The sequence below is a fragment of the Melospiza melodia genome, chromosome 18, assembly GCF_035770615.1.
Source record: "Melospiza melodia melodia isolate bMelMel2 chromosome 18, bMelMel2.pri, whole genome shotgun sequence".
Classification (NCBI taxonomy): domain Eukaryota; kingdom Metazoa; phylum Chordata; class Aves; order Passeriformes; family Passerellidae; genus Melospiza; species Melospiza melodia.
In genome coordinates, this window is record NC_086211.1 from 3,257,337 (window position 1) to 3,272,670 (window position 15,334).

Below are 15,334 nucleotides of genomic sequence, written 5' to 3' on the forward strand. Positions count from 1 at the left end.
AGTGAGACTTTGTGGGGAGGAAGATTCTGTGCTTCTTTGTTTTCCCATTAACTCCTGTGGTTGGGAATTGCAGCTCTTTAATTAAAGCAGCCCGGTATGGACTGGCCCCGAGGTGCTGTTCTGAGGCACTTGCATTCACATCTGCTTTGGGTAAAGCTCAGCCTGTTTGGGGTCAGCCTGTGCTGTTGCATGTCCGAGAGCAGGAGGAAGCAGCAAATCAATCACTGGGCTCTGTCCCAGGCTGCCTCCCCTCCCTGCTGCCAGCATCCCCTGTGTGCCACGGGCTGGAGCGTGCACCTCGCCCTTCCTGGGGGACGCAGGGAACCACACAAGGATTTCATTACCCAGCATGTGGAGGGCTGAGGGCAGCTCAGGGGGCGGTGCTGACAGCCGGGGCTGTTGCCTGTTGTTGTTTAAGTGGAGTTTCCCCCGCCCTCTCTGCGTTTTGCTCAGTCAGTAAATGGCTCTGTGTAAACTCCTCCAGTACAGGCGGGAATGCCGTGGGCAGCCGGACTGGGATCTGGGTGGATCATCTGATGTTTTTGTCCATGTGGCATTTGTTTAGGTTGCAATTGGGAAAAGTGACTTCTGTTACCGACTGTGGCCAAGAAAATGTGGAGACTGGCAAGGAGAAGTTGATTACTTGGGATTTTTGCCCCCCGTGATGAGTGGGATGGACTTTGGAGAGTTATTTTTGGTTGATGATAGGGTGAGGGGAAAAAAGTCTAGGCTGTGTTTAAAACTGTAGCATCCATTGGAAGTACCAGCAGAAGTGCTGAGGAACGTGGTAAATTTGTATAAAACATTCTCTGTCACCTTCATTAGGTGCTGGGACAATTAACAATGGTGTTGAAGGGTTGTGCAAAGTGTCCACCCTTGGCCAGGCTGGCCCTGAGCACAGAAAGCTGCACATGCAGCACTGACCCTGGGAACAAAGGATCCTCCTGAACCCAAACATGTTTGTGTTAATCCCGGCTGCTTCCTGGCGGGCAGCGGGAGGAAGTGGAGCCACTGCCTCCAACAGATGTACAGTGAGGAGATTACAGAGTGAGATTAAACACCCTCTCCATCACATCCTCCCTCGGCCAGCACGGCAGTAATGGACTGTCCCAGGCTGCCTGCCAAGCTGGGGCAGATGTAACAGGCAGTAGATTCTGCATCTCCTGTCTCCATGCCTGGTTTGGAGCCGTTTCCTAATGCCAGGACTTGTTCAGCACCTGAAGCTGCCTTAGCTGTACCTGCATGTGAGGAGGAGTGGGCTGGGTGGGAGAAGGCAGGAGAAAACATGGAATTCACAGCATCCACAAATGATGCATTCAGCTGAAGTGCTGTTATAGCTAAAACACAAGTGCCCCTACCTGAGTACAGCAGGGTTTGCTAAGGGACCAAGTGCTGAAGAAGTTGGGAAGGATCTTTATTTTGGTGGACTGAGGTGCTTTTTGGCTACTATGCTTTTAGAGTAGGTGATTTCAGGGCAGGGAAGGACTTGCTCCCTCTTTCTGGGTTTAGGTGGTGCCTTATATTGCTGTAGCCAGTCTTGGTGCCTTGTGCTGCTCTTCCCGTGGAAATAATCCAGGTTGGTTGCAAAAATCAGCTGTTCCACTGCATGTTTAGGTTAATTAATGTGGTAATGGGACAGTATCTTCCATTAACAAACAAAGGGATGGTTCTGAAGGAAAAGAACACTTTGTGGAAATTGTAGAGTTCGGAATTGTCGTTGTGTGAGATGTGCAAAACCCTCATCAGCCAAGTGGGTTGGGTTTGACTCAGTAGAAGTTTAAAAAGATCGCTTTTCCTGGGCAAGGGCTGTGAGTTCAGTTGTGGTACTGGGGCAGTAGCTGCTGTCTGAACCATGGGCTGTGTGAAGGGATCAAACAATGTGCCATTGTTTTTGGGTAGAATAAGGGGGAAAATCCCAACAGGTTCTGCCAGTGACACGTGTGTGGTGCAGTTCCCAAGCCTCCCATGGAGAGGACGTTGCTCAGCCAGAGGCAGCACCAGGTGACACTCGGGAGCTGGCAAGCCACAGCACTGTCCCTTCATGGGGTGCATTGGCACAGGCCCAGCTGCCTGTGGGTTTGCAGCTCCTTGAGGACAGCACAGCTTGGGAGGGATCCCAGAAATGTGCACAGCTGCAGTGGGACCTGCTGAGCCACACAGGGAACCGGATCCCTCCTGTGGTGCCATCCCAGGAATGCGCAGGCCATGCTTCTTCCCTTTCTCCTTGCCTGCACAGAAATCCCTTTTCCTGAGTGCAGGAGACAACTGTTTGGCAAATAACAGCAGCCTGGGCTCCAGGGAGAGCATTGTTTCCAATAGCCACCGGGCTGGAGGCAGGAGCAGAAGGGAATGACTTGGGATGAGGGTCTAAGTGGCACCATCTGCTTCTGAAGGGCATCGTTTGGGCAGCAGAGGAGGCTCCTGGAGTTAAGTAATTGGGAATAGCAGGCTCCTGGCTGGAAAATGTGCCAGCCCTCCTGGCAAAAAGCTGTTAAATCTCTGTTGCTGGCACGTGGAAGCAGTTCTGTGTAACAGGGCTCCAAAGGCTCTTTTTAACCCTTGGTGTACATTTAAAAAAAAGGCAACCTGAGGCACTTTTGATCTTGGAATGGCATGTGGCCAGGTGTTGGGAATAAAGGGGAAGGTGGGTCCTCATGGAGGTATGTGAACAGCTCCCAGTCTGATCCTCCTGTGCCGCCGACAGCCAGATGTGGCCTGCCAGAAATGCACACAAAATGGTGCCTGTTTTAACAGCTTTAGCAGGAAAACACAGGGTGTGATGAATGATTCATGAGAATCAATAGAACCCGAGGCATTTACTGCCCCTAAAACCAGTGCCTGCCTGCCAAGGGGTGCATTTGCAAGGTGAGCGATCACAGAATGCTCTGCTGGCTTTTGGGATGCAGTCACAGCTCGCTGCAGCCCTCACCCCCTGTCTGCAGCCAGGCCCAGGAGCCTTTCATTCCCCAGATGAAAGCAGGAGCACTTGGGCATCTCCCAGCGAGCACAGATACAAACAAGGCCCCATTTTGCATCCCCCCTCCTAGGGTGGCTTCCTTGGAAGCCTTGGCCTCCATCCTGTTTGTCTGATTCACGATCAAAAGAGTGTTGCTGCCTACGTGTGTCTTGAAGCATTTTCTTCTTTCATATCTCACATAAATGGCCAATTTCTTCATTAAAATGAAATGGAGGTAAATGAAATCAAGTAAGATCTGTCTCTGCAGTGGTTGTATTTTGCTGATAATGAGACCAGGGCTGGGCAAAGCTCTTTTGGGACCTTTTCTGGTGTGCAGGGGAAAAGGATGCTGCGTAGCCAGATGGGTTTTCCTGCCAGGGGGAAGGTTGGATCTAAGAGTCTAAGTCCCAGCCATCCTGAAGATGAAACAGTTGGATCATAAAACATGTATTTTTTTCAAGTCTGATCTGGATGTTTTTTAATCTTCCTCAAATTAAAGGAAAATCTCTTGTTTGACCCAAAACAAAATTGTTTTCTTTGGCCAGCCAACTAAAAAATCAGCTCTGTCCCCAGTGTTGGTCCAAGCTCCTTTCCTGATTGTGCCTCCACAGCAATCCTGCTCCATGCAACTTTACCAGTCCTGGATTAGAGCCTTGTTGCTAAAGAATTTGCAGGAACAAGAGAGTTCAGCTACTTGCTCTAAGTGTAGTCCAACTCTTCTGGTTAAGTTTGTAAATATTTGTTCATATCCTACCTCGGTTTTATGGATGTTTGTCCAGATTCTATTTTTCAGCTGTTTAATCATTTATTTTGTGACATTATCCAAAACAATATATATATGTTTGCTTGTGTGCCTGGTGAAGCTGAGGTTTTGATGTAACTGCGAAGTTTCCATCAATGGTGGAATTAGAAGCCCTTTATGTGAAAATGAAGGATTTTGGTTAGGAAACAGATGAACTTGATGTCCTTTGCCACCACATTTTTACCTTTGCAGCCTCCTCTGGGTTGTGGCTGGTGAGCCTGGTAGCTGTCCCATGAGTTTTAGGTGATTAGGATTTATGGGTTTATTTTATTTTTTTCTTGTGCCTTGGAAAGACCTTTGGCTCCCATTATCTGTGGTCTTTGGTCTCTTATGGAGGACAAACCTGCAGACCACTGTACCATCCTGCCAGCCCCACCCTCACCTGAGAACCTGCAGCTTGATGGGGAATTTTTTACAGTTCTTAAAGCTGTTAGTGGTGTGCTGGGTGGTTTTTTTCCTTCCTTTAATGTTTGTTATCCTCCTCAGGAGACGTGTCGGAAGTGCCAGGGGCTGTGGAAGGAGCACATGAATCTCACCTGTGAGCAGCTGGCTGAGAAGGATGACATCAAATACAGGACATCCATGTAAGTGAGAGGGGAAAACAGGGAGGTGGATGAGCTGGCACTCACAGCACACTGTCCCTCAGTCCTGGGGATGGCAGAGCTGAGGGGTCAGACAGCTCCCAGGATGGGATTTCTGTCTGTGAAAGACACTTGGCAGCAGCTCCAGCTGGTAATTTGAGAACGTGGGAAAGCTGTCAGCAGCCCAGCCTGCTCCTCTGGCTGGCCCAGTGTCTGCAGGCTGGCACCTGGTCCTTCTCCGAGGTGAGAAACCCCCATCAGCATCGCTGGGGGGAGAAGGGAGGTGCAGGCAGAGGAGTGGATTGAGTCACAGTAGGTCATTACTGGCCTTTGAAAATCTGCAGTGGAGACTGCACTGTTTGCTCAGCTGCTGCTTTGTGGGAGAGGATGTGTTTTCCTCCAGAAGCTTTTGCCTGTTTCTAACCAGTTTGTAGGAATTGTTACAAAGGGCAGTCGCATTTTGAAATATGCAGATGAAAATCTTGACTGTTACCCTAAAATCTTTTACAGTTTGATTTCCCTCTTATCTACAGTAAATGACAAAATCTTCTGCCTTCAGGAAACGAGGGTATTTTCATCCATGGAGCTAAATGTCTGGTGCAGCCAAGTGGGACTTGCCCACATTGCCCCATCCTTTCCTCTCTGATTTAGTCTGTCTGGCTTGAGTAGAGGTTGGAAAGCTCCACCACTGGGATTTGAATGATTCTTGCTTGCTCATCCCACAGTCCCTAATTCAGAAAAAAAATCTTTACAGATTTTATATTACTTTTTTTTCTCTGCTGATCCTTTCCCTGTAGGAAAAAGGGATGAGAGACAGGAGGAATGAGTTGTCATGTCCCTAATAAGGAAAAAATACCAGTTTCAAAACCTTCAGCAGATTGTGTCTGTGGATAGATGAGTCTAACTGCCTGATACAATAAAAACTTCCTTTTGAAGCCCTGCATAAGGAAAGGGAAGCCCAGCTGGAGTTCAGGCTAAATTTCCTGCCTTGCTCAAAGTTTCCAAAAAAAAATCTGCATTGACAGCATCCTGTTGAGTGGCAGAGGGAAGAGCAGCTGCAGCTCCAAGGAGAGTCACTCTCAAGTTGGGTTTTTGTGCCTATTCTTAGCACATCTCCACATGCCTGGGTGCAGGTCATGCTGGCTGTAACTCTGTGGGAACCTTGGGTGTCTGCAAGGCTGGGAAATTCCCACCTCACCATTCCCTGCTCCTCTGGTTGTGCTGATGGAGCAGTTTGTGGGGCTCTGCTGTAGTCCTCAAAAATACTTCCCTGCCATCTCCCAGACATTTGTTAGCTTTGCAGATGCTGAAGCAGCTGGGTGGAGATGCCTGGCTAAGGATGATCCTTCCCCAGTGCCAGAAGAATTGTGCTTCCCTCCATGCAAACACGCTGGCTTTGCTCTGCTGTCATCAAATTTCACTTCTAGGTTGTGAATTAAAGTGTAACATGATCTCCAGCGGTCAGAAAATGGGCCCTCAGGATGATAATTTATATTCTGAAGCCTTTTAATTAAATGACCGAGCTTTTCTTCATTTCTGTGCCAAAATAGTCTTGCTGTGAGCTGAGCCGTGCTGGAGTGTGTGTCACTGCCAGGGTGTCCCTTGGGAACAGGGATTGAGCTTTGTCCTGGATTCCCACTTGTGCTCTGGTAGATGAAAACCCTTTTCTTAAACCTAAAGCAATAACCTCTGCAAAATGTATGTAGGGAATCTTAGAGAAAAGATAACACCTCTGTGGGGAAATGTGATTATTTTTCAGTTACTGATTTAAATTTAACAAACACTAAGTGAATCTGGAGCATAGCAGCCAGGCTTGGAAGATAAATACATGGTCATGGCAACTTTGTAGCCAGAGCAACAGGCAAACATAAAAGCTAGAGGTGACAGCCAAATGTTTGCTTTTCCTGAACTTTATCTCCTTGACTGTATTTTCCTTCAGCCAGCTCAAGCATCCATGTGCCCTTTGGCTCTTGAACTTGCATCTCAAATTCCTCCCAAGCCAGAGGCTGGTGCTTTGGCTCTCGTGGAAACCAGGATCAGGGCTGCAGCATGCAGCCAGTGATTGACTTCTTTTCACTGATTTTGTCCTTCGGTTGTCATGGGCTGGCTCCAGGTGGAGCTGAGCCCAGACCTCCTTGGAACAGCAGCGGGCTTGGGGATGGAATCGGAGCAGAGAGGAGGGGGTTAAAGCCTTGCTGGGGAGGTGTAAAAGTCATTTTATCACAGGCTGGTGAGTGCAAACACCCCTTTGCTAATTGTCCCTGGTCTTGCAGAGAGGAGAAGATGACAGCTGCCCGGATAAGGAAGTGCCACAAGTGTGGGACAGGCCTGATCAAGTCGGAGGGCTGTAACCGCATGTCGTGCCGCTGCGGCGCCCAGATGTGCTACCTCTGCCGGGCTGCCATCAACGGCTACGACCACTTCTGCCAGCACCCCCGCTCCCCTGGGGCACCCTGCCAGGACTGTGCCAAGTGCTCCCTCTGGACAGACCCCACAGTAAGTAACAAAGGAGTTTTGTCAATGATTCTCACCCCGGTTTCAATCAGCACCCACACCGTGCTTTGCAATACGCACATTCCACTGGGAGAAATGGTTTTAGTCAGCTCAACTTTCACCTTTCCCAAGGCAGCTAAAACACCACACTGGGATCCTGCAACAGCACAGAGTCACATCTGACCACAGCTTGGGAGTAGCTGGTGTTGCTTTAGGGAAAATCAGCTCCTTTCACATGAGGGCTTTGGCTGGGAGTGCTCTGAGTGCTGTTCTGGAGAGTGAGGCTGGTGGGGAGGAATGCTGGCACCAGGCACAGCAGCCAGCTTTGGGATTATTGGGACTCACTCCTACTTTTGCAGCTGAGATAGTGTTGGCATGGCTTGGAATTTGGAGGCAAGGAGAATTGTGGTTTTGGTGCCCAGATGATCTGACTGTGGGCTGTCAGTCCTGTCACAGAGATGGACCCATCCGAAAAGTGCCTGCAAGCCCAGAGTTGTAGTTGGGTCCATTGTCAGGGCTGTTGTCAACAGCTGCAGAGGGAGAGCTGAAGTGTGGAGTGAGCTGTAGTAATTTAATACAGCTCCTATATGTGACAGGCTTGGGAAAACTTGCTGCAGCAAGTAAGTCTCTGTAAACAGAGGTCTTCAGTACTGTAAATCCAGGAGTGTTGGAAGGAGCTGGAGTTGAATTTCCTGATTTTAGCAAAGCCGTAGAGAAACATGAACGTGGATCTGCCTTCCCAGGGCTGGCCTGAACTTCCTTTTTCCTAATGGTTCTTTGTCTTGGGTTTCTGCGGCTTTCCAGGCTGCTCCCAGCCCCCCTGTCTGCAGGGAATGTGCACAATCCTGCATCTGCACAGAGTCAGGGAAAATCCACTCTAAATCTCTCCTTTCTACCTCCAGGCTCTTGGGGATCTCCCAGCAATGTCACAACCAGCATAAGCTTCCAAGTCTTTTGCTTGCCTGCTTTTATTCCCTGAATTATCCTGTCAGTGTGAGCTGTTAAACTCCACACAGCCTCCTCCTTGCAGGCTCCCCTGGAGCGTTTCTGACACCTGGTTCTGAGTTTCTGGGATTGCTGTCCCACTCCTTTTCCAGCAGGATGTGATTTGGGGCTCAGCAGTGCTGGCATCTGTTGTTCCTGCCAGGCTGCTGATTGTGCTGGGGGATGGCATTTGTTCAGAGCCAGAGAAAACATGAGGCCTCTCAAAAAAGCTCGTACTGTACTTCCAAATAAATAAATAAATAAGCAGCACAAAGAGGCCACTGTCACCAGGCCCTTTCCACCTCTCTAATTAACCAATGTTGTGGCAAAGAAAAATTTCCCACTGTCAGCACAGAGCTGGCACTGCCTGCTCTTTTATTATTTAATTCTTTTTGGGATGATGGAGTGCTGGTGGGCTGGGGAGGTGAAGCTGGGTGACTGTCCTTGCTGCAGTGCTAAGAGTAACACAGAACTCAACTGCTGGCTTGAAGCTGCAGTGATGGTACCTGTGTGCATGGTCCTCCCTCATAAGGGGCTGGGGACACCAACCCAACCCCTCCAGGGTGATCTCTGCTCTCATATGGGATGTGGAGACAAGAGTTAGCCTGGTAGATGTAAAGAGGAAAATGGAATTTGAGTCTTGACATGGGGATTTGAAAGAGCAAAAGACCATTGCATCAGTAGTGTTCTGTCCTTTGCCAGGGATAGGGTCCATCCAAGGCATGGCTTTGAAAGATCTGGTTTGAGTCTAAATCCCTATTATTTACAGCAAAATTCAGGTTTCTTTAAAATAAGGAACCTTTGTTCTTTTCCAAATGTTTAATGTTTTCCCAGTCTGAAACAGTTCTTGTGAAAGTATAAGTAAACCTATTCATTAGCTTGGGTTAAAAACAAATTAAAAGCAGTCCTCTAGGAATGGCAGCATCTGTTAGTCTTTGTCTCAAATGATCTTGAGAGAGTAAAGCAGAGGCTTCAAAATTTCCCATAATTAAAGGTTAGTTAAGATTTTGTCCCTAAGCTGTAATCAGGCTGGAGTCTGATTTAAAAGTATCAGTGCAATATTTGCTGGCTCTGAGACAAGCTGCAGTCCTGCTGTGGTGAGCAGCTTCCAGGGGGGCCAGGCAGGAATTGTTTAATCCCTGCATTTCCTCTGGAGCTGACTGGTGCCCTGCACCCCTGCAGGAGGTGCCAGGAGCCCTTCCCAGGGAGCTGCTTGGCCAAAAGTCCTCGTGTCCCCCCATCCATGTGGGCTCTGCTCTGCAGGAGAGGCTGATGCAACATTGCCAGAGACAAAGCTCAGGAGGGAGCAGTGGGAATAAAGCTGTTAGAAAGCATCCAGAGAGATGGTGCAGGGCCTTGAGGGGAAGCTGTCTGAGGAGTGGTTGAGGCTATTTGGTTTGTTCAGCTGAGGGGAGATTGACTGGGGGCTGCAGCTCCAATCTCTGCTCCGTGTGAGCAGGGACAGGACCCAAGGGAACATCTGGAGCTGTGCCAGGGAGGGTTAGGTTGGATATCAAGAGAAGGTTCTTTCCCCAGAGGGTGCTGGGGCACTGGAGAGGCTCCCCAGGGAATGGGCACAGCCCCAAGGCTGCCACAGCTCCAGGAGCATTTGGACATCACCAGGCACAGGGAGGGATTGTTGGGTCTGTGTAGAGCCACAGGTTGGACTTGATGATCTTTGTGGATCCCTCCCAGCTCAGGACACTTTATGGTTCTACAAATTAGCTCTGGGATGCAGGGGCTGTGTTTGCCCTGGTTTCTAAACATCTGTAGCAAACCTAAGGCTGCTTGTGTGCATTTCATCCAGTTTTACAAATCCTGGGATGCAATGGGATTAATGCATTCTCGTAAACCAGGTTCTGCTCTCAAATGTATTATTTTGAATTTAATACTCATCTTTGGGCTCTCAGTAATATTGCACAGAGGCTTTTTTTGGCTTTAAAGTTTTAAGATGTTTTCAGTAAACTCTTAAAACCCTCCCAAAGGCCCATAGTTAAAGTTCAAAGCAGAAAACTAATCATCATGAGGTGTTTGCAATTATCCCCCCTTCTGGTGTCATAAAAAGATGATGTTGAGAGAAGACTCTGTAAAACTTCAAATGCATGAAGGAAATGCATGAAGTGCACAGTGCTGCCTTTAGGATTTGGAAGGGGAGGGGTGGGGGAAGCTCCCCTAAATTTAGGATGTGGAGTTTGTGGTGGGCTTGGGGTTTTTTTAACTGCTATAAAATGCCTCAATCATAAGCATATGGTTCATCCAGGGGAATTCACACAAAGATATGGAATGCCTGTTGCTAAAATAACTCTGCATTTCTTGAACTCCAGCGTGTGCTTGGTCCCCGTGCTGGCCCCCCTTTTCCTGCAGCACTGCGGATGCCCTGTTCCAGTTAGAGCACAGGCTGCTTTTATCCCTGCTTCCTGCTGCATGGAGCAGCACCCAGAGACAGCCCAGGCCTGTTCTTGCTCAGCCTCTCTGCAGCTGATCTGGGAATGATTTGAAACAAAACCCCTCAGTCCTTTGGAAGCCTCCGTCGTGAAAAATCATTTCGAGTTTATTAGGAACGGCTGCGGCCACACGTACGTGGAAAAAAGAAAGCAGTAAAGAGGCAGAAAGGGGAGGCAGTGGTGCTGAAGCACTTTGTGAAGTAGGGGAGGAGTTGCAGAGCCCAGAAATAGGCACCAGGACTCTTGTTTTCCCTCTTTTCAGGAGGCGGCAGCCGCTTCCCGGTGACACTTAATAATTAAAGATAACGAGAAGCGCAGGAGATAAAAACAGAGCTTTCAAAAGCTCCCTGGCTGGCACTTTTGTTCTGGGCAGAGGAGGTTTTATTTGGGGGGAGGTTGTCTCTGTGTGACTTGCTGAGCTTTTATCTCCTTTGCTGCTGTATTTTCTCATTCCCAAGGGCAATTTGTTTCTCCAGCAGCTCTTTCTGCCTGTGGCAGGGCCCTGTGTGGATGTGGGTGAGGTGTCTGTGCAGCAGCATTGTTGGATCAGGCCTCCCTGCCATGAAAAGGTGCCTCTCTTAGCAACCCAGCCCTGCTCCTCGCTAATCCATCCCCAGACCAAGCCCTCTGTGCTGCTGTGATTGGCTCCGTGCTCGCTGCATTCCCCGGATTCAATGGCAGAGGGCTGAAAGGAAAAGCTTCCTCTCCGTGCCATGCTGAGAGCCTTTCCCAGGTGGGGGATGGCAAGGGCAGGCTCCCACACTGGCCAGGGATCAGATTTGTTTTCCTTGGCTACAGCATGGGATGCACAGAGCATCCCACTGCTGGGTGTGGGGCAAAGCTTGGTGCTGTTTTGTGCCTTGAAAGCACAGCTCCTGCTAATGACCACGTCTGCTTTCTGCAGATAAAAAGGGTGAATGCATCTCAGAAATCCTTTGCATTTTCCTCTTGGCCACCTCCCTTCTCCCGTGATGCAGCAGAGTGTGGGGAAGGGCCACGTTGTAGCATTGCCCTGCATTTCCTCTCTGGCAGAAAAGCCAAATTACATCTTTGCTCACAAAAGCTGCCCAGTGCTGAGGACCTCCCCCAGGGTTGGAAGGTTGATTTTTTTCCTTTTTTCTTCTTTATTTCTTTGATTTTTTTTTGTCTTGCTGTAGGCAAGGCAGCTGACAGGAAGATGACTGTTAACTTGACAAGATAAATGCCTTCAATCCACACAGCCTGTGAACAGGCCATTAAAATTATAATCTAATCCTTTTTTAGGGGACTTGAACCCGCTCAGGGAAATGGACACAAGAAGCTTTTGAAATCCTTCTGCCTCCACCCCATGTGATGCTAAAAGGTTTCTCACCACAAAACCAGCCATAAGTGTGCTAATGAAATCTTAATTTTCAGTGTGGGTGCTTTACCCCTCGATGAATCTGTCATCTTTCTAATTACTGTGGTATTAAAAAACAGCCTTTGCTTCCAAAGAATTAGAAGTGTTTTGTAAGATTCACTAAAATAGCACCAGGACTTGTTTGTTGGTTGTTTTTTTTTTTTTTTAATTCTGACCTACACAATATGTATTAGGCAGAACTTGTGGCATCAGCTTTCTTTAAGAACATCCTAAAATTATCTTGCTGTTTACATATCATCAATTCTTTTGTTCCATCTGGGATGTGGATCTTTCCTAATTACTGCAGGTATTGAACAGTGCTGTGTATTCATCACTTGCCAAATTTAATGTCAGCCTCTTAATGTGCAGTGGGTTTTTTTTTGTTCTTGTGATATTAATGGATACCAGTCTTGCAGAAATACTGGTAAAAAAAAAATCCAAGCTAAGTCTTGGTATGTGAGATTAAGTGTAAGCACTTCTTAACCTTCCAGTGGGAAAATACACTTTTATCAGCAGAGAAGCAACAGGGCTGATAAATTCTGTTCTTGGAGATGGGTTTGTTGTGGCTCTTCTGTGATTTGTGGTTTCAGAGCTTGTCAGGAACTCCTCATCCTGACCCAGGTCTGCTCCTGGCAGGTTTTTGCACCCAGGGTGTGCTGTGAGCTCTTGAAACCCCTGAGGAGATGGAGCTGAGTGGGGTCTGTGGCTGCTGCACTTTGGGGATGTGTTTTATGCTGTGCTGGGGCTCTGGGGTCGGTTTGGAGCTCTGGCAGATGGGTTTGCTGCTCCCAGGAGCTCTGGGAGCTGCACTAATCAATCCAGCAGCACCTTGGGCCAGTGCAGCTGCCTGCAGCCCCGGGGCAGATGGATGTGTCCAGCCCATCACAGGGAGGTCAGCTGCAGTTTCATCTGAGAGGCTGCAGAAGGCTCTGGGAAAGCTTTTGTGTGTCCAGTTTTGTGCAGCACTGACCAGAGCTGCAGCATCAGGGGTGCTGACAGGAAGGGGAAGCACCACTTGACAGGATTAACCATAGATTTTTGTTGGAAAGGACTTCAAAGCTCATCTTGTTCCAACCTCCTGCCATGGGCAAGAACTCCTTCCACTACCCCAGGCTGCTCCAAACCCTGTCCAACCTGGCCTTGGGCACTGCCAGGGATGGGGCAGCCACAGCTGCTCTGGGCAGCTGTGCCAGGGCCTCCCAGGGAAGAGTCTACTCTGTAATCACCGATTTAGACTAAAGTAAAAGCATTTTGTTAAGTTGAAGGACACATTTCTAGGCTTTAAGGTTTATTCTTTGTGTGAGGAAAGGAGATACTGGGTGATCTTGCTCAGCTGAGCTTAAAATATATTTCTTGTCACATAAACCTTCAGGTGCATCTCCAGTAATAAAATGAAATGGGAGTGGTGGCTCTGTCCATTTTCAACAGCATTGCAAAATATAGTCTGAGAAGAAAAAAAAAAAGAAATCAAGTCTTAAAGCTTGAAACCAAGCTTTGAGAGTGCTGCTGGGGCAGCTAAAGAGCAGGGGATGTTTGGCTGCCTGTGGAGCATGCCCAGGTGGTTTTCCAGCCAGGAATACTGATATTTGGGGGGTAGTTAGGCATTCCATGTAGGCTCAGAAGAGATAGATAGGCTGTAATTAACAGCCCATGCAAGCAGCCTGCTAGGGAAAGAAAAAAACAAAAAAAGCATGTCCTGGAAAGTCTTAATTTTTAACCAGCTACTCAGAGAATAATAAAAGGGAGGGAAGTATTGAGTTTTTTGCTTTCTACACATTAAGATAACTTCAGTCTCCCAGGGAAACCTTATCTGCTGGTGGAGGAGGGGATTTCTCCACAGGCTTCCCAGGCTGTGCATGTGCAGCACTGTCAGCTGGGGACTGGGGAGCTTAAAATCATCTCAGTGTAGCTGCATGCACAAAGCACATTTTGGATTTAGTTGCAGAGCACTCTTCAAAATAAGAGATTTTTCACATTAAGAGTGTTCAGGAAGAAATTTGTTTTGGCAGTACTGAAATTAGGGTGACTAAAACAAGCAGAGTCTTGTGCTTTGTGGAGTCCTTGGGGCTCAGGGTTCCAAACACTGTCCTGGAGGTTTGGCTGCTCTCCCTGAAATCCCCAGGTTTGGTTTCATCCCCACAGACATGCAGAAACTCACCTGAGGCTTCATTGCATCGTTGGATCTCACTGAGGCTCCTTTGAGTTAAGAGAGCTTAAGGTGATGAGAGGCAGCAGGACAAATTGAATTTCTGGCTTGTTCTTGCCTTCTCAGTGAGCAGCAGCCCTGAATATTCTTGCTATAACCTCTAGACAGACATTAAAGAAACATATTTCGATTTATGCCCTTCTTAGAGTTACAGATAAGATCTAAATGGCACCATTTAGCTACTAGAGCCAGGATTTAAGTTGTGTTAATTCCAGCTGTTGGGCCAAAAACTCTACAAGTGCTAGGATAATGTAAATATTTAATAGACTATTGCCATTAAAAAGATTAACAGCTCTTCAGAGGGGTGGAGCTGGGTCGCTGTTCTCTGGTTTCCATCAAGTCAATGAATTTTAGTGCTGATCTCCCTGGAAAGCTGATCCAGGCATCTTGGTCATACTCCATAGAGTGCAGGTTATTTGTGCTGCTGCAGTTCCCATCACAGCTTTGCTTTTGGGTAAATCTAGGCCAGCCCCAAACGAGGACAATTCAGCCAAAGTAATCTGTTTTGGTGAAAATGTGCTGAAAAGAAAAGCAGCATTGAGAGAACAGAGAGCTGCTGCAGCAGGAACTCTCCCACTGATTGTTGGTATTCCTTGATTTCTAGGAAGATGATGAGAAGATAATTCATGAGATTCAGAAGGAGGCTGAAGAGGAGCAAAGGAAGAAGAATGGGGGTAAGTCACTGTTGGGATCACACTGAGGATGGATGATGGGGCAGCACAGGGCTCCAAGCTGCTGATGGATCTCTGGACCTGCACTGGGCTCTGTTCTCCTGGGAGCTGCTCTGTTTTTAAAGTGCTGTTGCACAAATTTTTGCTGGGATTGTGAGCAAGCACAAGATTTGTGTCCATCTCTCATGTGGCACCAGCGTTGTGGCTGTCTCTGCTTGGCAAAGTAGCTGAGGAGCATCAAAACCTCTGAGCTGTGGTGTTGGGGGGCACAGGGGCTGCCCCACATCCCACAGCAGGAAATGCTCCTTTTTGTGGGGTGGTGGTGGTGGTGAAAGCAGCCAGGCTGGAGAGCTCATGGGGCTCATCAGGCAGTGATGCTGTGCTTGGAATGGGACTGCTGATGGTGGTGGGGCGCCGGGCCGCTCTGTGGGGTGCTGAGCTCATGGGTGGGGTGAGGAGCTGCTCTGTGGGGTGCTGAGCTCATGGATGGGGTGACGAGCTGCTCTGTGAGGTGACAAGCTCATGGGTGGGGCGCCGGGCCGCTCTGTGGGGTGCTGAGCTCATGGATGGGCTGCTCTGTGGGGCCCTGAGTGCTCTGTGGGGTGCTGAGCTCATGGGTGGGACGCTGGGCCGCTCTGTGGGGTGAGGAGCCGCTCTGTGGGGTGCTGAGCTTATGGATGGGCTGCTCTGTGGGGTGCTGAGCTCATGGGTGGGGTGAGGAGCTGCTCTGTGAGGTGACAAGCTCATGGGTGGGGCGCCAGGCCGCTCTGTGGGGCGCTGAGCCGCTCTGTGAGGCGTTGGGCCGCTCTGTGGGGCAAT

At 48.7% G+C, this 15,334-nt stretch overlaps 1 protein-coding gene across 4 annotated transcripts in view; it reads left to right on the plus strand.

Annotated features, from left to right (window-relative positions):
- RNF216 (ring finger protein 216) overlaps window positions 1–15,334 on the plus strand; it is a 75,836-nt gene that overhangs the window by 57,094 nt on the left and 3,408 nt on the right. For all 4 annotated transcript variants that reach the window (XM_063171710.1, XM_063171711.1, XM_063171712.1 and 1 more), the window contains 3 exons: window positions 4,245–4,342; window positions 6,613–6,835; window positions 14,449–14,518. In XM_063171710.1, coding sequence (XP_063027780.1) covers window positions 4,245–4,342; window positions 6,613–6,835; window positions 14,449–14,518 — 391 coding nt within the window. The remainder of the gene's footprint in view (window positions 1–4,244; window positions 4,343–6,612; window positions 6,836–14,448; window positions 14,519–15,334) is intronic.